General features: G+C 30.8%; 1 protein-coding gene across 2 annotated transcripts; it reads left to right on the forward strand.

Annotated features, from left to right (window-relative positions):
• The first annotated feature begins 6,726 nt into the window (after positions 1 to 6,726).
• On the forward strand, positions 6,727 to 23,335 carry LOC134683519 (uncharacterized). 2 transcript variants are annotated; one of them, XM_063542828.1, is made up of 12 exons: positions 6,727 to 6,949; positions 7,453 to 7,622; positions 8,324 to 8,399; positions 11,717 to 12,046; positions 13,949 to 14,017; positions 14,830 to 14,943; positions 16,436 to 16,495; positions 17,395 to 17,484; positions 17,836 to 17,907; positions 19,176 to 19,229; positions 22,284 to 22,327; positions 23,169 to 23,335. In XM_063542828.1, exons 3-11 carry the CDS (start codon positions 8,348 to 8,350, stop codon positions 22,301 to 22,303), a joined length of 861 nt encoding a protein of 286 aa, XP_063398898.1. In that variant the 5' UTR covers positions 6,727 to 6,949; positions 7,453 to 7,622; positions 8,324 to 8,347; the 3' UTR covers positions 22,304 to 22,327; positions 23,169 to 23,335. The 2 variants fall into 2 exon arrangements, with proteins under 2 accessions (XP_063398898.1, XP_063398899.1); XM_063542829.1 differs by lacking the exon at positions 7,453 to 7,622.
• Positions 23,336 to 23,761: the final 426 nt, after the last annotated feature.

Consider the following 23,761-nt stretch of genomic DNA (forward strand, 5'->3'; position numbering starts at 1 on the left):
AGGCCGTACGGTGACCTATAGTTGTTAATGTCTGTGATATTTTGGTCACTTGTGGACAGTTATCTCATTGGCAATCATACCACATCTTAATTTTTATAATTCTATTTGAAGTTATGATGTAATGGCGGAATTTAAATGCGGTTGCAAATACGTCTACCGACCTATTAGATTATAATATACTGGTCATACTGCTATAGCCTATCCACCTTGGTAATATCGAAATAGACAAAACATATCATTACTTAAAGAAACATTCATTCAAACAATCCAATCGAATACAGCTCTAAATTACAATAAATAGTCAAATGGTAAAATCAATAATCCAAACAAATTAAAATGTACAAATGCTGATGTCCCGAACTTTTAAGATACCAAGTGAGTAGCCTCAGAATATAAATTGGACAACTTCAGATACAACGAAAATTTAAAATCTTGTCAGACAGAAAATGTATTTGTTATTAACATAGAAAAAGATATTGAAAAGGAAAACAGTTCTTTTTTGGATATCAAAGACTTTTCCCGATGGTAAATCGGTATCTCTATGAACATAATCAGCTCGCCGCGTGGACGCTCTTTTACATCGCGATGACTGTGAGGGTATTCCGATGTATTGTTGCCACAGAGATTTGACTTTCGTTTTTGTCTAGTAACCGATCGTATAAATACGTGTACTTTTCTAAGTGCAAAATAACAATCCGTATCGCTTGTTATAAATTCATTTCTTCAGTGAGTACTAAAACAAATGTTTAGAGCACAAATAAATAAGATGTTAATGTCTTTTGACGTTAGAAATGTGTATATGTCTTTTCTATATTCATACATTTAGATCGTTCAGTTGGAGGATTTGAAAGCAGTTATTTGTAAAGATTTATAGATATAAGAGGATGGTGAATGAGTTCGAGTGAGACAACTTTTTATCAAAGTTATTATTAGTTTAGAGTAAACTATTATAGATCAAAGTAGGTCCTTAAACACGGAGCCTTGGCATACAGCGAAAAGCACGCTATATAGGAACAAGAACATTGCTAGTGCTAAACCATTCAAACAGGAAAACCAACGGTCTAATTTGTAAAAAAAAGGAGATTCAAAAGTACAGGTCAGATTTTGTCGAATCAATCTGAACGAGGACAGTATGATTCATCTTTGTCACAAGTTAGTTTCATTGTGTTCCAATGAAAGTCTTCCATACGTGCGTTGCGAGTATATCGGATATATATTATTTCGGTGCGTTCATTATGAAATTTGCTAAATGTTATCTATGTGAACAATCATTTTGATACTTAGCTATTTGATTACGGCATTGTTTATTAAACCCTTATTAGGTCTTTCCACTTTTCGTGGAAAGACCTTTTGTTTTTCTTCTGATTATTTTTTTTTCTTCTGCCGTCCGAGATGCTTTTTTGTTTTACAACATATCGAATGGATGTTTGGCCAATGATGTTGTTCAGCAATGGAGGTTTCAAAACTCACCCTGTGTGACCGAACACTTATTCTTATAGGAGTTTTCTCCCCGCGTCCCCTTTTTCTTGTTATCGCTATATCTCAAAAACCGTATAAGATTTTTACAAACTGTTTTCACCAAATTGTTCGTCTACTCGTTTAACTTGACTGGTGTGATCAGAAGACATCTTATGGGAGTTATTTCCCTTTGAAAATTTAAAATAAACGATATTTTGGGTTAATTCATACAGTATAAGTTGTAGAGGCCTACAGTCTTTTGATATAAAGTCCTTGGTCCATATTAAGGAAATTGAGGTCAAGGTCAAAGGTCAAAGTCACGTTATAAATTTTGAATTTTGCTTGTTATCGTTATTCAAAAGAAACTGTAACAGTTGATGATATGATAAGTTTCTAAAATCACTGTTTACAATAAGGCGTAACTTCAACTTATTCAGTCGAAGTGTTTTGGTTAACCCTTATATGAGTTTTCTCCCCTTTATGTATTTGAAATCGTTATTTCTCCACAACCATACAAGTGATTGACATCGGACCTTCTTATTTGAGTTCAATGACCCATGACCTTAAAATTGAGGTCAAGGTCAAAGGTCAAGGTCATGTTATAAATTTTGAATTTTGCTTGTTATCGTTATTCAAAAGAAACTGTAACAGTTAATGATAGGATGTGATTGCCTAATTACTGTTTACAACAAGGGGCATACATGTGATTGACCTGGGGTCTTTTGATTTGAGATCACTGACCTATGACCTTGAAATTGAGGTCAAGGTCAAAGGTCAACTTGACGTTCTAGATTTTGACCTTTGCGTTAAATTTGTTTTTGTTCATTATAAAACAATTAAATCTTCTGTATATAACTATTAATCTTATTTTTCTATATCAGTTGAGGTACCAAATTACATCAACAATGAGTGCCCTTTCTAACTTTTTTTTCTAAATTTCATTCTAATTATCGAGGTGGAAAGACCTTCAATTATTCTCTGAAGAATTGGTTTTTAATTTGATTAGTTTTACTTCCAAAACTTATTGAGAAATTTGTAAGACGTTACCAAAAACAATTTGAATTTAAGCAATGCTCTTAAACCTGCTAATTTACATACAATACAACTAAGAAGTAAAATCACAAAAATACTGAACACCAATCCGAAGAAAATTCAAAACAGAAAGTCCCTTTTTAAATGGTAAAATCAAATGATAAAACACATCAAACGAATAGATAACAACTGTCATATTTCTGACTCAGTACTGGCATTTTCAAGTTTTGAAAATGGTGGATTGAACCTGGTTTTATAGCGCTTAACCTCTCATGTGTATGACAGTCCCATCAAATTCTATCATATTTACAACTATGCGTGAACAAAACAGGCATAATAGGTAAAATTGTCAAAATATGGGTACAACGGTCTAATATTTATACTAATTGGTACTAATATTGATATAACAAAAACACCGCTATGATATTTTAAAAGTATCGCATTGATATTTTAAAAGCATCGCATTGTTTATTTATGTATATAAGAAAAACACAGCACTTCAAATTTTACATGGACATAAACGTAAGCTTCTAACTAACTTCTGAATGTATATTTAGACTTAATTGTTGTTTATATTTGAACAATAAGTTATAAAGTTAGTATTTTCTTAATTTTTCGTTGCCGAAAACAACATTTTCCGCAAGGAATATCTGCATATTTACAGTTTGATATAAGAAAATAGCGCTCATTGATATAAGAAAAGTTTTTATCGATACGCTTCTTCCATAGACTGGTAAATATTGAAAAAACAACACGTTAAATAATTTCTTGCGTCCGAAGCGCTTTTCTGGAGTTAACTTCATCAGGAACTCTCAAAACCAAACATATGAAATTCGAAGATGTATAAGTACCGAAACCGTTGAAGAGCTATATGTCAATAAGTCCTAAAATAAATAGCCAAATCCAGTTTGTTAAATCATGTCAGTACCGAAATACTGACTACTAAGCTGATGATACCCTCGGGGACTATAAAAGAGGGATCGACGAAAGATAAAAAAGAGACAGTCAAACTCATAAATCCAAATTAAACCGACAACGCCATGGCTAAAAATGAAAAAAGACAAACAAACAAATAATAGTACACATGACACAACATAGAAAATTAAAGAATAAACAACACGAATCAAATAGATATTCAATAATTGCAAGTTAACTCGTGAGGACGTCTGTTAAATGCTTAAGGTGGTATTGGTGTCTTCCTCCATCTTGGATTGTAAAAAAAAGAGAACCAAAGGTCCAGATTTTCTATCAAGTTAGCAACATTTGATGCAGGTATGCAGATATTTAATGTGATTTTTTATTTAAATGAACCAATTTATAAGAATATAACGTATACATATAAATATTTTTGCAAATGTTGATTATTTTTGGTTGTTTAAAAAAAAAATCAAATTTGCATTTTAAGGGGAGGTCACTCTAAAACAGTGCATTTTCTGAAGGATTCTACATGGAATTTTCCTATTTTGTATTTTAGCCGGAAAAAACTCACGGTGGTCCTATCTTTTCTTTTGATATTCTCAAAGCATTGTCTGAAAGCTATCTTTTCCTGAAGTTTTTAACAATTCTATCATTTTGTTTAGTATTTAATTACAAAATGGTGTTTTTTCCTGTATAATCCATACAAAATGTGTCATTTGTCACATACTGTAGATTGAGAAAATGCACGGTGACCTATCATTTTGATTATATTTTTCAACATAAATCAATAGATACTACGTTTTGGCAAAGTATGAACAATTTCTATCATTTTTATTTTAGACTCCCATACCACCTTAAAACAATTTTTGCAACTTGACTTCTTGAAACGTTTGATTCCATTGCTTCTATGTCAGCAGCAACATTCTATTATGGAAGTCACGAACATCGTTTCAAATGGGAGATATTTTAAATGCCTTTTAAGAAAACTGCTAGGATATTGCAATTACGAAATGAAATCTGAAACATCATTACTTTTGTTTTATTTAACAATCCTCCATGTCAACCGATAAAAATAAAGATAGATAAAAACAAGTTAATTGTAACTAAATTTTAAGTGAATCATTTATTGTTTATGATATATATGCGTATCTCTATAATTTCAATAATACCACTCAAACGTAAACAGACATATCGTAACAAAAGTAAACACTTCTTTGTATGACTAACAAAGACATGCACTTGAGTCCTTTTAAATAACAATTATATAATTATCATTGTAACGTTTTAAAAGTCTGTTAAATTATTATAAAGTATTTATATAGACATACCGAACCGATTTGCGTCACAGGGTGTTCATTTTACACTATTACATGTGGTATGCTTTTATGGAGATCATGAACGTTTTAATAAGAAATAGAAGATTGAAAGTGTACATATAAGGATGAGTTTTACGAAAATAAAAACAAATTTAAGATACCAAGCTTAATATTTGATAAGAAAGACACGCGTTTTGTCTTCAGAAGACTCATCTGTGGCGCTCAAAACAGTAAGAAAGCAAACTCAAAAAAGAAGTTAAATAGCATTTAAATCTGCAAATTATGAATGGGAGTCTTTACACGAATGTAGGACATTTAAGGTGAATTAAATTATTCAATACTTTCTTACCAGTAGATTAACAATATTATTTCTGGTAAATTGTTTTGCTTTTAATTATGCCGTTAATATATATAAAAAAAGAAGATGTAGTCAGCTATAAAAAGCCCCGAAATGACAAATGTAAAACAATTCAAACGGGAAAACTAACGTCCTAATTTATGTCCCGAAATGAACGAAAAACAAATTTGTAACACATCAACAAATGACAACCACTGAATTACAGGCTCCTGACTTGGGACAGACACATACGTACAGAATTTGGCTGGGTTAAACATGTTAATGGTATTCCAACCCTCCCATAACATGGGACAGTTGTGTAATACTACAACATAAGAATGAACTATAAAAACCAGTTAAAAAAGGCTAAACTTATTATATGGATATAAATATAAAATACTACACAGCACAGAGTGGACGTGACCGGGTACTTGTATATCCAAACAAACAAAAAACAACACTAAGCCAGAGCAGAAAGTACTCTCAGTTAATGAATGCTAGTTCAAAGCCACTTACAACTAATAAAGAAATCATGCATTTAAGACTAAATTGTCAATCAGTATACATCCAACATCAAATAGATCAGTGAAAAGACGTCATAAAGAGTGAGTTTTGTCATATGAATTGTTTTATATTTTCATTTCAGGGCATTTATAACAGAATACACGATATGTTTTTTATCTGTTCAATTGTGAAGTCCGTACGGTCGCCATAATCTAATAATTGCGTTCATCTTTTTCACTTGAACCTTACAATTATTGTTATTTTGTCTCATTGGCAGTCACAGCTCGATAACATGTTGAACTCCACCACAGTTTGTATATGACGGCCCCAAGTAAGGAGACTGTAGTTATTGTTTGTTTTTTCTTTTCATATTTGTTTAATGTTCTTTGTTATGTACATAAATGATGTATATAAAAAAAGAAATCGAGTCCTTCTATTCCTTATTAATACCTTTATATATTCAAGACTTGGTATTATTTACTTTATTAAACTTGCAGTCAGTTAACTTACCTATAATGGAACATTTGTTACAAAATAAAAAAAAACCAGTTTACTGATACAAATTAAGGCAATAGCAGTATATCGCTGTTCGTTGTGAGTTGAGTTTTCGATTTTGCCATTTGACAGGGGACTTTCGGTTTGGAATTGAACTTTGAATAGATATAGGAAGATGTGGTGTGAGTGCCAATGAGACAACTCTCCATCCAAATAACAATTTAAAAATTAAACCATTATATGTTAAAGTTTGAAGTTTATTTTGTAATTTTCCTTTATATGTTATTGGTCAGTGTTCCATTTTTTAAGAGTTTTTTTAGTTTTAGTAATGTCTTTTGTGGATGAAACACACGTCTAGAAAAGTAACATTTTATCCTTTTTGAAATGATATTCTAAGAAAGTGTATATCATTTGAATTGATAATCACAAAACAATCTACAAAAAAGAAAGGATAAATTACAAAAAAGAAATAATTATCATTTAGCCTTAGAGTAATATAAAAAACATTCTTACCGTCCATTTTTTGCAACTTTTGATGAATTGCGCATGTCGACACAAAATACAGACAAGGAAGTGATATTTTATCTTGATACATGCATATACTTGCTTGATCTACCTGCGATTAAATTTAAAATTCCTTGTAAAATACACATAGTTGATATCATTATAGACTTTACCTGTGTAATATATGGTCTACAAGTCGACCAGTATTTTGGTTTTTTATATGAGCTTCCTGAAGACCACCTGCTATGCATACTGATCTGGCAAGAAACTTCAGAAAAAAATAAATGAAAAGCAACATACATCAGCGTGCAATAGGGAAAACTACAACTGGACACAAGATAATGAATCTGTTTCCACTTGATGAGTTTCAAGGATCTAGTGAATTGTAAGTTTGATTTTTCATTACATATGTTGATAGAAATTACTCTGTTGAATGCAATACATGTTATAAAGAATAGTATAAAGCCTTTTTCGTCGATAATTCCATATATTTCGCCTCTACTATTGACTGCTTCGTTGCAGTTTTTTTTTTCTAATTTAAATACCTATTAATTATCCGACAAATAGTATCTATAAATAAATATGACCTTTGTTGAATTAGTCATGCAGTTAATCAGATTGTGCCGTGCTACATACATTCTAGTTAGGTATCAAAACGAAGGCTCTGAACACAAAACATTGCAATCATCTTCATAGAACTATTTGTAATTTATGTGACTAAATTAAAAATATTTATATATTGTTTAATTTAGTTTTAATCTACCATTTTCTACATAGGGAAATGCATGTACCAAGTCATAAAGTGACAGTTGTTTTTCTTGTTTCAGCCTTTGATTTTGAAATTTGATAAAGGACTGTCCGTTTTGAATTTTCTTTGGTAATTTGTAGGTAACAATTATTGCTCTGAGACATTGAAGATAAAAATATTGCTTAATCGTAAGCAACAGTAGTTTTTAATTTTTGAATCTCCTAAATCGATTTAAAAGAAAAATATAAGACACAAATATGAAGAGAGAAAATTGCTTAAAAAAAGGAGCAAGACCTGGTCTTTTGACATGGTAAGTTTCTTCTTGAGTGTAAGCATAACCCTTTCTCTAAATGTGATATTGTTTAAATAAATACAAGCATTCAGTCCTCCCCATAATATGGCACAGTGGTTGAACAGAAACATAAGAACAAACTACACAAATAAGTTGGAATAGACTGGACTAATAAGATCTTTACAGAGAAAATTCAGTTGAAAATATACGTAAACTCTTCTGCATTATTCTGAGGAAAACATGCCTTAATGCAATGCCTAATATAGGTATCGATAACTATTATCAAAATTGGTAAAATAACAAATTAGGCAACATTTCTGGTCACTGGAGATCTGACTGCGAAACTTTTGTTCCAGGTCAAACATAGAAACAAACACGGTTTGAACTGTTTATGGGTAGGGAGTATATCTGTTGTTTAAACCAATTTTTTTTTATCTTAAACTCAATTCATGTTTTGAGAAAGAAAATCTTTTAATAATTAAGTTCGAATAATTGTGAATGAACCAAAACATTATCGTATCAACAATATTCACTGTAAAAGTTGCGAAAGTCGTTTTTGAGGTTACTGACACCAATGAATACGAAACTTAACCTGACAGTGGAATGTTCATAATGTTATATTTAATATGAAAAGGGGAGAAATATATAAAAAATCTTTGTATTTGAAGTGTAATTGATGGCACAAAAGCAGTTGGTTTTATGATTTTTGTATGTTTTAGGTAACGAATCTTCAAAAATAAGCAATGGACATTGTTATTAGACTGCTATTTCTTTTTAATATATTTTGCCCCTGTGGTAAGTATGCTTTAAATAATTCAAAAGCTTACCATACAAATAATTAGTTGTCTTTTTTCAAATTTGAGAACTTAAAATTCTTCGAAGTGTGCACTACCATTTTTGTTGATTCGTCAAAGAAATTTGTTCCATTATTATCAGTAAACATTGGTTGAGGCTTGTCACACAATGTGTCAGGAAAGCGCATCGGGGCATCAAACTAAATACATATTGATATTTTTTGTTCATTTTTATCATCTTTAGATCTACATGTTGATGCGGAGGTGAAGTTGCGTTGTTTGGTGAACGTTGTTATACAATATTATTATGATAATTGCAATATTCAATGTCACGATTCACTAAGATATATCTACCATGTTTTGGAAGATAACACATGAGATGTAATGGTGAGTTTATGAATTATCAAAAGAACATTTACAAAGAAAAAGGCTGTCAAGTTATTGAATTGGTAACACATCAACAAAATAAATAAAGAAGTCAATATTCATTCATGGGATCCTTTGTGGACTTTTGTTGACAACTTGCTTTTTGAAGAAGATATTTATCAATAGTAAACGGAAATGAGACAATTAACACCAAGGTAGATTGAATGATTGTGTTTAAAGACATGTCGAAAGGTCATACTGAAATGTGTATTTCCATGACCTGAATGTTCTTGCATTTATTTGTACTGTAGTCCTGTCATGTAATGTTGTTATTTTAGTGTTATATGTATCACTGCCATTAACGCGCGAGGTTTGGCTAGGCTCAAAACTAGATTCAATCCAGCATTTGTTCTAGAAATGTCCTATGGCAAGTCAGGAATATGGAGGTTGTTATTTTATAGTTCGTTTCTGTGTGCCTAGAATTGTCGTTTTTCTGTTTTTTGTTGCTCTTCAGTGATTCTGTTATTTCATTTTTTCCTCTTATAGTTGATGTGTTGACCTTAGTTTTAGTTTGTAATCAAGATAAAGTTTCGTTTATCGATTTACGACTTTCGAACAGTGGTATACTACTCTTGCCTTTCTTTATTCATTATACTTTTTTTACTTAGCGTATTGTTGTGTGTTTGTATGTTCTTCATTCGCTAAAGGTATAAGGGGAGGGTTCATATATATAAAAAATTATGTTAAACATCACCGATGTCCTATATCAGAAGCATTTGATCGTTGTTAGTCTTGTATGCTTTTTATTTTAGTTTCTTTTATAAATTTCGTAGTATGACGCAAATTATCTCTAAACAAGCGCATATTTTTGTTTCGGGGCCAGCAGAAGCACGCCTTCGGATTCAGGATTTTCTCGCTGTATTTTGCGCTCTCTTTGACCCATTTTTCATTTTCATTCTCACTTTTATCAGCTATATCATTGTGGTCTGTCTTTTTATGCGGAGGAATCAATGATATTTGAAGAAATTCCCAGATCTTTAGCAGAGAGACTGGCAAGTCAAGTCAATTGAGAAGATCACATTTAAACCAACTGGGTTGTGATTTGTTGTGTATGTAATTATATGAAGCCACCAGTATTTATGTATAAAACAAAATAATTGTCGTTAAGACAAATGAATATTTTTTATGCAATTTGAATCCACGAACTTAAAAAGTACTCAAGTGGTTCAAATTCATTGAATTGTGTTTATGTTTCTATATATATAAGACTCAAATCGACATCAGTTTATTAATTCGAGGTCCGTTCCTCAAATTGTCGACCAAAATCTGACATTGTAATTAAACAACTAAAAAAATTGTTGAAGAATATAATATTTTAAATCTTTTTTGAGTCCAACTATAAATGCTATCAATACTTGACTGTATATTGACCTTTAGATTGTCTTTCGGTTATTTGTTTTGTTTTGTTGTTGTTTCATTGTCTAAATGTTGTATATCAACATATCATATCAAGAGGATGAACTTCTTTTACCAAAATATAAAAAGAGAGGCGAAAGATAACAAACACCCATTCAAACTCATCAGTCGCATATAACATGACAACGCCATGGTTAAAAAAGAAAAAAAAACAATAGACCAACCACAAAACACAACATAGATGACTGAGAAAACAAACCCAAACAACACCTGAGGTTGATCTAAGGTGCACACGAGGGGTATTTAGATCTTGTTCAACATGTGCTATGAGTGCCAAATTGACAAATCTCCATCCAAGTCATACTTTATAAAAGTAAACCATTGTAGGTGAAGGTACGGCCTTCAACAGGGTGCCGTAGCTAACACCGACCAGCAAGCTTTAACAGGACTCAAAGAATGACTAGTGTAAAACAATTCAAACAGGAAAATCAACGGTCTAATCTAGATATATATATAAACCGCTTAAGGACCACATCAACACACGACAATTACTGACCTATATATAATTAGGACATATGCAAACAATTGCAGCGGGATTAAACGGTTTAATAGTATCAAACCTTCAACCTTATCTTGAACAATAGTGTAACTTCACAACGTAGAAAGACACAATATGCATATTCTATTATGCATGTACATGTAAGATGATGTCAGTTGTTGTTTTATGTTCACTTTATGATGTTTTTATTTTTATTTTAATTGAGAGATATACAGGTAAATGCCTTAAGCTTCATTACACATCAACAAAAAAATCCGTTACAGATGATATAAAAAAATAGTCAAAAATGATAAAAAAAATATTTAACTATTTTGGGCAGCGATGAGAGGAGACTCCGATGGATTAATACATGAGGTCAAATTGAACGCTGTTTGTTGATTAAAATATCTGCTATCGCAGTACACTTCTATTGCTCAATGCAATTTGTTTAAATATAAACCAATGCACATCTTACGTTTATACTTTTTTACTCATATGAGACGACCTGTTTGTTAATTCTGATAAAACCGTTCTTTCTACAACTGTACATTACTAAGTAATTATCAAAAAACGAGGGTTTTATTCCCTCAGGCAAAGTTGATTTATCATGGATTTGTGTATTACTAAGGTAATTTTTAATCACATAATTCCTTAAAGCGTTGATCAACCTGCCACCTTGGCTTTCATATTTGGCTTTCAAACTTCCCGATGAAGGTAAAACTAGAAATAATGCTTTGGACGCATGATATATATACAATGTGGTTTTTTAACAATAATGCAATATACATGTATATATATTGATCTCCTTTGGAATTTTGTTGAAAAATATTTTAAAATAATGACCAGAAGACTGATAAGTATCACATCAAATTAAACCAATCATAACAAATTTAGTCTTATTTGAAAAGTTCATTGTATTCCCTAAGAACGAAACATAAAACAATATAAGCTTGGTATACATTGTTTTCCCCAATAGAATTTATTTTTGTGCATTTTAGGAACTTATTCATGCAGAACTCATGTTTGCTTCAACTGGAAAATATCTTCCAGTGAACTCATACTGACATGTAAAGTTGATAACCTGCATCTAAAAGTTATCATCGGAGACCAATACGGAAATATGCAGGCAGATTGTTTACCACCTAGACCATTTAGTAAATGTGATCCATATTATAAAAACGGGAGTATAACACAGAATCCAAAAACAAACGAAACTATCTATATAGTCAAAGGTAAAATTGATAACTATATTAATGGAAACTGGACATGTCGTCACGGTACACGAAAAGATGTGGCTTATGTTGAAGTTACAGTTTTAAGAATACATGGTATGTATCATTATACACTAACACATGTATGATTACTTGATCAATTCATAGTGACAGTTTAAGTATAAGATAAAGAGAGGTGACCTGATTGCCAGTGAACTATATATATGTAAACAAATACATATATAACATCTTTACATGCTAAAAACACATGTCCTATGTTTATCTCTAGATTCGCCTTCCGTGACAAGGTAAAACTACGACTATTGAAGTTAAATTTTTATATAACGGATGTGGTCGAGCTGTCTAGAGCGCTTGACACGAGGCAAACAATTGGTGCTGTAATGTAGGTGTAAGTTCGAATCCCGCTGAGGTACGGACAACATTTGTTTCTGTTTTTTTTTTTTTTATAATTCTAACACTGTTGGGTGTAATTTTCAGACTTTTATAAATATTTGTAATAACCATGTATATCTATCACTCTGAGATCCAGTGAGCATATATATATGCATATATGTATGGTTGTCACTTATTTAGAATGTACAAATATATATATACTAACGGAATCACGCAACATTAGATTATGTTTTTCACTCCCATTTTCAAATATCAATTGTTGTAAAATCATATATTTTATTCATTTTATTTTTATTGTCTAACATAGCTGCAGTTCAAATTTGAATGATGTCATTTTAAATGTTCAAAATAACGCACTGATGCATGGATGTGACTGCCTGTATCCAACGTAAAAATAATTATCCGAAATGACAACCAATTCTGCTGGGCATATTAAAAGTTTTGTATCTTCTGATTGTCTCTGTCCCATACCTTACAGTGTATTTTTGGCAATTTAGCGGTTTTAAATAAAGGGCTTTAAAAGTTTTTCTGCAGTCCATTCTTTGGCAATCAGTATTTGGGGAAGATTTAGGGCGAGAATTTGTCAGTCACAACATATTGGTCTAGCCATGGGTGGTCATCAACAAATTCCTTTACCTGTACCTTTTTTTTAAGGACAGTAAGAGGATCTGATGTGAAATTGTCTTGAAACAGCACGTTCACAAATTCATTCATGCAATATTTTAATGGAATTTATCATTACCGGCAACATAGAGATGCACCATTCTTTTGATTATCTAATATCGAAAAGCTTTTTTAACCAAGGGTTCCTAGCGATGAATTTGAAGTCATCTCTGCGAAAATTCACTCACGCAATGACGGTAGGTTTACCATTAGGGAATATCTGTTTCATGGATGACGACATATGTGTTCTTATTTGTTTTCGCTTCCTGGCATGTGACATCACTGCATCGGGTTTTAATTCAATTTTGCTCAATCTATATATTTTATAATGACATGGAGCACAATTTGTTTTTATCTTTACAAAAAACTTAATATGGTCTCGTCCAGTGCCAAGTTTGATGGTAATTAAAGTTACTGTATACTAGCATGCACATTCTGATTTAATCAATATACATGTATGAAAAGTGAAACTGTTGCTTAATCAAACCAAATTGCACAAAATGTTTTTATTAATTCAATTTCAGGCTTAACTAATGCTACAAAATTCAGCTACTTTACAGTCGTTATTTAAGTTATTTGATGCAAATATAGGGTTTGAAACAATACTTAAATGTTCTATACACACTTCATTGTCTTTTAGTAACATGTATTAAAATGACACGGGATTTCACAATATAAATTCTGGTAGGAAAATACGAATGATAGATTGCCAATAATGCAAAAATAAAAACATCCAGGTATATTATAATCAGCATTTAGTGTCCTGTATCGACTGCAGTTAACGGCTAAATGTATATCACAAGTTTTTATGAATATGCGCCCATATGACATGTTAACATGTTAGATAACATTTATTCAGTATATGATGTCTTTCATTGCTGCAAATGCTAGATGAAATGATTAATTCACAAATATTTTTAAATGTTCCCCTTCATATTTCAGACATAAACAAAAGCATTGACTGTTCACATTGCGTTAGCCAAAACTATAGGAATAAAACATATCCACCAGGTAAAACATTATATGAACATAATATGTATCTTGAGTAGTTATTCAAAAAAGTAATTTAATCCAACACTATAATCAAATGACATGTTATAGGGAAAGTTATAGATGGATTTGAAGAAAAGCCAAATTTTTTTTACAAATGATTTTACTGAAAAATAGAAAACAATACTTTTAAAATTTCACACCTCAAGCGATTTTTGAGAACATCTTTTCTAGGAACATTCAAACTCGAAAATTTCAAAGCCAATGATGTATAAGAAATGAAAATAGTGTAAAGTTGAAAAAGTATTTAAAATAACCACTTGGGTAAATATTCATGTTTAAAGTCATAGCTGACACATCAGAATTTTTTATAGGTATATTCTTTTTTTATTAATACACACTCGGTATCGTCGAGCCTGAAACGTCTAGAAGACATTTTTTGTCAATAAGTATTTATATTATAAGAAACTGTCAATTCTTGTATAGTTACGAAGTTGAGACATGTATATTGCTAAATAATGCCAACTAATTGGACCTCGTTATTTCAGTATTGAAGATTAGACACAAAAGATTATAAAAAATACCAATGCAATATAAAAATATGAATAACTTGGTTTTTAAGCTCTTAATTATTGTTTAATACTCTTTGAATTTTCCAATAATGTGGACTCGAGCATCACCGAAGATACATTTAATGTCGGAGTGCGCATATGGCACAAAAAAAAAATCGATACCGTTAATGTCAAAACATCAGATATCTTATTTTCAGCATTATATGTTGGATGTAATCTCGCATACATTTATCACGTGGCCATTTGTTGTTTTCATTTTAGGTGAGAATTGCATACATAAAGCGCTGTTAACTGGAACAATAAGTGTACTAGCGTCGTTAATTTTCAGTCTTTGCATATTACCGTTTGTTATGATTCGTTTTAAAACAGTAGACGGTAAGCAGTTTATTATGATTAAAATAAAACAAATCATAAAATATTCTTCAATAAAATGTTATGAGAAGGAAGAAAAATGCCGTATTTTTTACTACCTTACGAACAAATATTTAAATAGAAAAACCAAGAACGAAACTGATTCTCATTAATTTACATATTTGAATGATACTTAAAAAAAATCATACATATTTTTAGTTACATAGTGTGTAAGTGACGATACTATATTCTGTAAAATCATCAATTATTTCGTGCATTTGTTATTGCAATTTCGTCATTTTAGACTTAAAAGTACGATTTTAATGTTTGCAATATTGAGAACATCGTGTTTAATTAATATAAAAAAGACCCATCAAAATGCGAGTTTTAATTATTGCGATTATAACCCTGTCGCATTTGTTGCAATCATAAAACTATCGCAATATTTTTTGAATTGACAGTATTAAAGACTTGCTTACTTTGATAAATCACTTATCTAAATACCACATACTAAGATAGTCGGTAAGATAAATTCTTTACATAGTGTGCTAGAGTCGTAATACGGTATATATGGGGTGAGAGCAAATCTTAAATACAGTATCATTAAGAAACTACTCTATGGTCATACAAACAAATGCCAACAAAAATAACTTGTTAGGTTTAAATATTTTTTATAAATCACAACCTTTCATTATCAATTTCTTTTTCTGGTGAAATCGTCAACAATTTTCCTCATTACCGTTATGTTTCTATAAAGGGATGTAACACCATTACCGTGTTTTAAAATAAACCCCGCCTACTAACCTCATATGGAATTTACACGGTCTCTTCGCGGTTGATTTTTACCTATCATATTTTTAGAAATGTAAAGGATTTAATATTAATTTTAATGACTGTCCTTAGCGTCTATTTGTGTGAATACCAGCTTACATCTCATATATCCCTGTGAAGAGGATGTAAAAGAGACTACCGAATTTTAATTATTTACATTTTATATCTCATGTGACGATACGCGAGTAAAAAAATGAAAACAACACGTTTAATAATTTTAATGCGTCCGAAGCACTTTATTGGTTTATCTTCATTGGGAACGCTCGAAGCCAAACATTTGAAATCCAAAGATGCATAAGTACCGAAACCGTTGAAGAGCTATATGACAAATACCTAAAATTGATAGCCAAATTCATCTAAGAAACTGTTAGGTAATAGGGAATTATTTAACTCTGATATGCAAAAGATTATTGTAAACACTGATCCAGCAGCGATAAGACACGTGTGTTTGTAGTCTTTAATACTTAGATACCAGAATAGTCGTAAATTGTTTAAACTTGCGGGCTTGTCGGTATTAAACGTTGAATGACCGTTGATTTGAGTCCTGATTCACATGACACCCGGACTTGTTTCATTTCGAGTTCATGAATTTTGTTCACATTCTTACTTTAGTTTGTACATTGAAAAGAGTTTACGAGACTTAAATACAAGCTTTCTATATAACTGATACTTTTTTCTATTTCAGTTTGTTTCATTAGAATTTGCAAATGTTCATACTTTATAAAACAATCAAAGATGATTTTAGGTAAAGTACATGAACTTAATTTTACATTTTTAAATATTCAAATTGTACATTTTTAAATATTCAAATGATTTTAAATGGAAAGTACTTTGCGAACTATGAGTATACGCGTACGGTCCAGCTGATGTTTTGGGATCATATGGGTTAAATTTAAACAAATATTTATCAAAATCATTATTTTTAGTTATACAAATTGCTATTATTACATGTATATAGATAAAATGATTAAGCGAACAATTGAATTTAAATATGTGTTCATTTGTATATTCGTGAATCCTATTTTGGTACTCAAGGTGACACTGACTTCCATAAAGAACGTCATATTGTTTTACAGTTACATAATTTGTTCATGCACGTTCCTTTGCATTTTTTGTTGTAAAGTTCCTAAATGTTCTGAAATGATTGTCCTCCCACTCTAAGTTTACTTCCGATAACTTCAATTTCAATTAGCATACTTGGCTTCAATTTATGAATTACTGACATGCTAAATACGGGAGATTAACAGATTTAAATAAACGTGATTTTTTTAAATAGTTTTAATATTATTTCAATTACTATTGAACTTTTTATATTAATTTGAGATATAAGTTATGTTGATCTGTTTCATACATTTGTATCTGATAAACGTGATCAACTTCTTAATATAAGTCAGACCGTACGCGTACGGTCCGATCGTATGCGTATTTTGAAAATGTACGCGTACGGTCCAAATACTCATACGGTCTTGGACATATACATAAGACGAAATGTATTGATTTTAAAATGATACACGAATTAATTTTAAAACGACATGTAATACTCATTGTAAGCTGCAGCTGTGATACCATGATTTCTAATGCCAAAACTAATTTTAAATAAATGTTTTTGAGTGAAGAAAATTCTAGTTTAATATTTTATTTCAGCTTGGAAAAGGATTTTCTTTGGCATTCTAACGACAGTATTTTTGGCGTTTACTGTACTGCTAGGTTGGTTGGATGACAAAAGCTGTACATGTAGGTTATATAATATTCTTTATTTTCTATAAACCATCATGCACTTGTAGCATATGTCGAAGTTATTTTTAGTTTATATCATATGTTTGAATTTACATGTGCTAAAGTAAGAACTAATTGAAACCACGGGCAAAAAAGATAAAAAAAAAAAGCCATTAATCAATTAACTGGAAAGATGATATGTAGATATTGCAAAACTTGCATATGAACCTTTAAATGTTTTGAATATTGACTTCTTCATTCAACTTCATTTTTGTTTAAGCTTACTATGAGATTGAAATAAATACTTATGCATGTAGTGCTGATAATGACCAACAATCTATGTTGTAAAACAAAAATATTATATTTCAGCTCAATGGGTAGTTATTGGTCTTGGGATAGTCTTTGGACTAATAAACACTTTATTGTTCTTGCAAAATAATGGTAAGTACGTATGCACGCTTCCTATTGTAATATCAGCATTTAAGGATGCGCCGAAAACAAAAATAGGTTAAATCTCTTAAAAGTAGTTAGATTGAATTTTCATTATTTAAGTTTTTATTTGCGTTGTGCTGTTCAATTTTACTCCCTTCAAGATTGTGGTAAACATTGATATGAATTGTATTGCTTGAGGGAGCTTTGTCATAAATAACATATAGAAAAATGTGTTTTAGCCATATAGTTCATAATCCAAACATTTGATCTCGTTGACTACTGTCATATTCACAGTTGGATATTAAATAATGAGCCTCGTTCCTTTGATAATTATTGGCATGTTGTAAACATTTGGTTATTCCGCATGTACATAAATGACATTGCATCATAATCATCGAAAGGCTGGTTGGTAAAAGTATACATTTTAATTGACTGCATACGTTTAAACTTGTAATATATTGTAGTTCATGTATATGTACCTAGTTGAACTTTAAAATAAAATATATATCTATCAATCATAAGCAGAAATGAAAGGCAAGAGGTCAAAATTGACAATAGCACAATAAGATAATGGCGGGATATATAAGTACAGAGCCATATCATACGCTTTTAATTAAAAACGGACTGAGGTTAAGGTTACAAAAAACAAGAACAAACTGTTCATATTATAGAATTCAATGCGACTGACAAAAAGAATCCAGAACAAACAAGGGAACTTTAACATGTAATTGAAACGTCGGTACCTAGAATATATACTCCAAGACCAGCATGTTATATTTGTGAGTACATACGGAATATTTATCACAATGACGTTTTTTGGCAACAACTTGGCTGATCAGACTGTGGTGGCGTTTTATAAAGTCTGAGTAGCAGCTATCAGCTCTTATTTACCGAATGAGTTGGCAAATATATTTCACGCAGGTTAAGTTGATATTTTGCTGCTAAAATTGGGAAAATTAGAAATTTTCTCGCTTGTCATAGATGCTGGAATTGAAAGGACGGTTATGTAAAGTTCGAGGTTTACCTCTGAAAGTGAGACAGAGGACGCCACATTTGTTGTTTCATTGATTTGTAGTTTTGGAGAAAAAACTAATGGAATCAATTGAGAAAAGTTTATATCTAAATGGGAAATTAAATGATCGGGTTTCTTTGATTTTCTTGAATTTAACAAGTTTTTGAAGGAGCAGTTGGCTTGATAGTTTGTTCTTAATTTAAATATTTAAGTTTTCAGTTCTGTGAATATTCAACTGATTTCATGTTGTTGTATCTTTATTAAGATTCAATAGGCGAAGGACGTCATGAAACATTGCTGCAAAGTATTAGACCTAATGGTAAGTTACTTCAATGCACTATTGACTGTATTTCTAGGAATTTAAACTACAATTAAAAAAAATGTACAAATGTATAAAAGAGTAGTTTATCAATGTCAACATCACGAAAATTTATTGAAAAGGTACAAATAAAGGTTACAAACAAAAACCAAGGGAATAATATGAACTCATAAAGAAGCGACGCGTGGGATGACGCAATATATGCGTCTACAGTTGACAAGTACTTTACCCTATAATGGTTTAATTTTATAAATTGTTATTTGGATGAAGAGTTGTCTCATTGGCACTCACACCACATCTTCCTATATTTAATTACTCGACATTGAAATCCATCCTGAGTCAGAATGTCTGAATTTGGAATAGACTGTAACAGATAAGGTTTAATATCATATGGTGATCGTAAAATTGATGATGTGTCGATTTCAGTTGTTCTGCCTAATTACTTGTTGGAACATATTTATGTAAGTACAGCAAAACGAAGTTTGTAAATTGTGTACGAAACTTCATCACTACAATATATTAACGCAAAACGATGAACCAGATGGTCTGTTACTGCTGAGAAAAAGTCAGTTGAAATTATCAAGTGTATTATAGGTTTTTAAAATGATTAATTAGTTTTTTAAGATATGACGTATACAATCTAATTTTGGTAATAATCGTTGTATCAAGTTGAATAGTAAATATAAGGCCGTGTTCACACCAAACGCTGTGTAAAGTAAACATGTTTACATTTGGTTTAATGTAACGTACACCAGTTTCACATTAAATTTGTTCACATCTATACACATTGTTTAGCTACCTGTACATAAGTTTTGTTCACACTTGTAAACTATATGTCATTTAAATGTTCATTACGTAGAACAGAATTCCAATTTTCGAACAACTTTTCTAGCAGTTTAAATAGGGAATGACCATTTGACTTTAAAAAAGGGGGGTGATTTTACCACAATTTGATTTTAAAAAAATCGGGTTATACAGATGATTAGAATGAACAAATATTCTGAATCCAAAGTTTGCCCATACATTAAAGTGTCAAATATTGAATTGGTACCATAGAAAAAATAAACAAGTATAAACTTCCGCGCGAGAAAAGAAATTCTGACTCAGAACCCCTCCCCTTTTTTTTAAAATAAAGTGGTTCCTCCTTTACGAAAGTCATTTTGGATGATTCGCTGTAGTTTAAAGATGTCTTGATTGCGCATTAAAAACGTAGGCTGCATCAGCTTGCTTACAGACCAGACGAAGAAATGTAATTGCAATGTTCAGAATCACTACATTTCTATCTTTTCTGTTTGTTTCAAATGGTATTTTTTCTTCAAGGAGTATTTAGCAAAAGGAGGGGTTATGTTTTTATTTCTAACTGTATTTTAACGGACTTGAGATACTGCACAAACAAACAATTAGCCTCACCCTTTTCCAGTAATGCATTTATGAGTGAATCGTTGTTTGAGTAAAGACCAGTGGCAAATATTTCTGTCAGTGTGTACGTCCAGTCGATTCAGGAAGACCTTTTGTAATGAAATATGTGTTCGGCAATACTGATGGATGAGTCCTGTCTGTCTTGATAAGGGGTTAATAAGGCTACGTAAAGTGTTTTTAAACAAATAAATATATCAAATTTAGACAAATATTTCTGCAAAGAACTTTATTAATAAGTGTTATAAGTATCAATTTTATATAAAAATCGCTTCTTTTTTAAATATACATGGGAAAATTAAAGTTCTGAATGCCTAGTTTTGTGTACACATAACCTACACATGGCCTACATCGACTATCGACTGCATGTAGACAAAACGTGATTTACACTACATGTAAACATTGAGTTTTATCAATGAAAACGTAGTTATGTTTAGTTTATGTGTGAGTTACACAAACACAACACCGAGTTTAGGTCAATGTGAACACGGCCTAAGATGCACAGAGCAAAGACATGTTGCTAATCAGTTGTAACACATACACATATGATTGGTGATGAGGATGTTCTGTAAAAAAAACTTCAACTTGATTGCAAACTTTAGGTGAAAGCATTTTTTTTATTAAAAATATCGAGCTAGGTTTTGTTGTAATTATAACAATAATAGATTTGGCATTCGGAAGTTCTCATACATTTAAATAGTGTCGAGATTATAACAATAGCGTAAATTGCAGCTCATTAGGTATGATATCTTGTTTAGATCTTAAAAAAAATATATTGAATGATGTGATGCCGGCATATCTGAATCAAAATAGTCCAGTTTATTGTATTCAAAAATAAACCATGAAAACAACATTTTATATATTTCATTCGTCCAAAACACTTTTATGTATTCATTTTCACCAAGAATATGTAAAAAGCCCAAAGCCGAATATATGAAAGCCAAGAATGTATGAGAAAGACAACAATTGAAGATTATATGAAGAACTTGCACGTAAAAAAAAGAAAAAAGGCATGTAAGGTCAACTATGTCTCAGGGAATTAAAACCATACTTTCTTTATAATATTTCAAAAATCAAATACGTATAATTTCAAAAGTTTATTTTATGAATCTCATCATTACAAATGTACTGATATTTGAGCTGAAAACACCGTTGGGGATTGCTCAACAAGTGCTGTTTTCAATGAAAACAATACATGATAGATTTCTTGCGTTCGAAACCTTTTCTGAATTTTACTTCATAAAGAACACTCAAAGCTCAATATTTGAAATTATAAAACCAAGGATATATAAGAATTGAAAAAATCGAACAGGCTATATGACAAACAAGTACCTAAAAAAAAAATCTATCCAGGGTCTCCTTTGCATGAGTGAGTTGAAAACTATATACGGACATTTCTAGGACGGTTATTTAAAAAAAAAAAATTAACAGATTGACTTTAAAGATTTTTTTGGCTTTCGTATGTTTATGAATAGTATGTAAATGCTAATTGTTTGCCTAATGACTAATTATTTTTACAGGGTATGTGTTGTGTTCCTCAATTTTGTTTTTATAATTCTTAATAGTTCGCCTTATTTGTGACGAGTAATATTTTTTTTTTAAATAAGCAGATGCTTTCTTTTATATTTAATTTTATAGAGGAGGAACAAGCAGTCTGAAATTTCAAAATGAGATTGATTCTGGTAAATATTGTAATATGATTGGGCAATTGTACTCTATTAATTGGAGAGACAACATTAAAAAATCATAATGGTGATATAATCGATATTTTATTTTTCAAATTCATTTTTAATAATAAAACAGGACTAAAAGTACAAAGATGAAATTTCTTATCATAAAAGGTAGGTTGCAAGATTTATTTACAACGACAAATACTGTAACAATCCTTTAAAAAGATAGGCGAAAGATACAAGAGGGAAATCTAAACTTATAAGTAGAACAACTCATCATAGAAACCAGGATTGAAATTGTGTATTTGTGCCAGACGCGAGTTTCGGCAACTTAAGACTCATCAGTTACGCTCGCATCAAAAAGGTTAAAATTGCCAAATAAAGTAGGAGGTTAAATAGTATAGAGGACCAAAAATTCCAAAATGTTTTGCCAAATACAGCTAAGGTCATCTATTCCTGAGGTAGAACACTCGTAACATGTAAAAAAAATCTCAGTTTTGTAAACAGAGATTTTATAGTTATGACCTCAATGATAATTTATGTAAACACATAAATGCTGTCACACAACATGCCACACATATCACAATGGCATGCTTTGAACATTATCTGGTTTTATCAATTATCGACACAAAATTAAAATTAAAAACAGTTTGAATAATACAGCTGACACTATATATGTTACTGTGAACATTTTGATCAATATTTCCGTGATTTCGCCATCGTATATGAAAGGGGGAACTACCAAATAGCTGTTTTAAAAGATACAATTTTTGTATGACTCTATGTTTTATTGATAATTACTGTGATATATATTTCAACATGTTTCTTATGACCATGAAATTATAATTATTAGGAAAATAATGAACGAAAATGGAAAAGGTAATATTCCTATTCATGATGGCTAAAGAGGTAATGACTGGAATTGTAATCAGGAATATTGAAAAGTACAACGCAACTGGAGAAATATTGTTTGTTGCACTGTAGAAGTTGGATTATAAATGGTTTAATTCAAATTTAACATATGACGTACATGCAAATATCAATAATAAAAAAAATCAATAAAGAATCAAGTTAATTGATGAAAAATCTATTATGATGTTTGACTAAAGTTACAACAAACTGAATATTGATTCTAAACAATATTAAACAATTCAACTAAAAAGACCCCAACTTATTTGACAATAGGCGATCTGGTATGATTGACAATGAGACATAAGAATTCATAAACTTCAAATGAATTAGATGTAAAAAATCAAAGGCATTAGTATGGCATTTAACAACGAAAAAACCCATTCAGTTTAGTCGGTTTTCATTGCCCGGACATGAAAAATATGAAACAATTCAATAGAGAAACAAACGCCCGAATTCAAAGCAAAACAATTTACTAAAATTGAATATGACAAACATGCATAAAAAGTAAAATCGCAAAAATACTGATCTCCGCGG

The sequence above is a fragment of the Mytilus trossulus genome, chromosome 9 (assembly GCF_036588685.1).
Source record: "Mytilus trossulus isolate FHL-02 chromosome 9, PNRI_Mtr1.1.1.hap1, whole genome shotgun sequence".
Classification (NCBI taxonomy): domain Eukaryota; kingdom Metazoa; phylum Mollusca; class Bivalvia; order Mytilida; family Mytilidae; genus Mytilus; species Mytilus trossulus.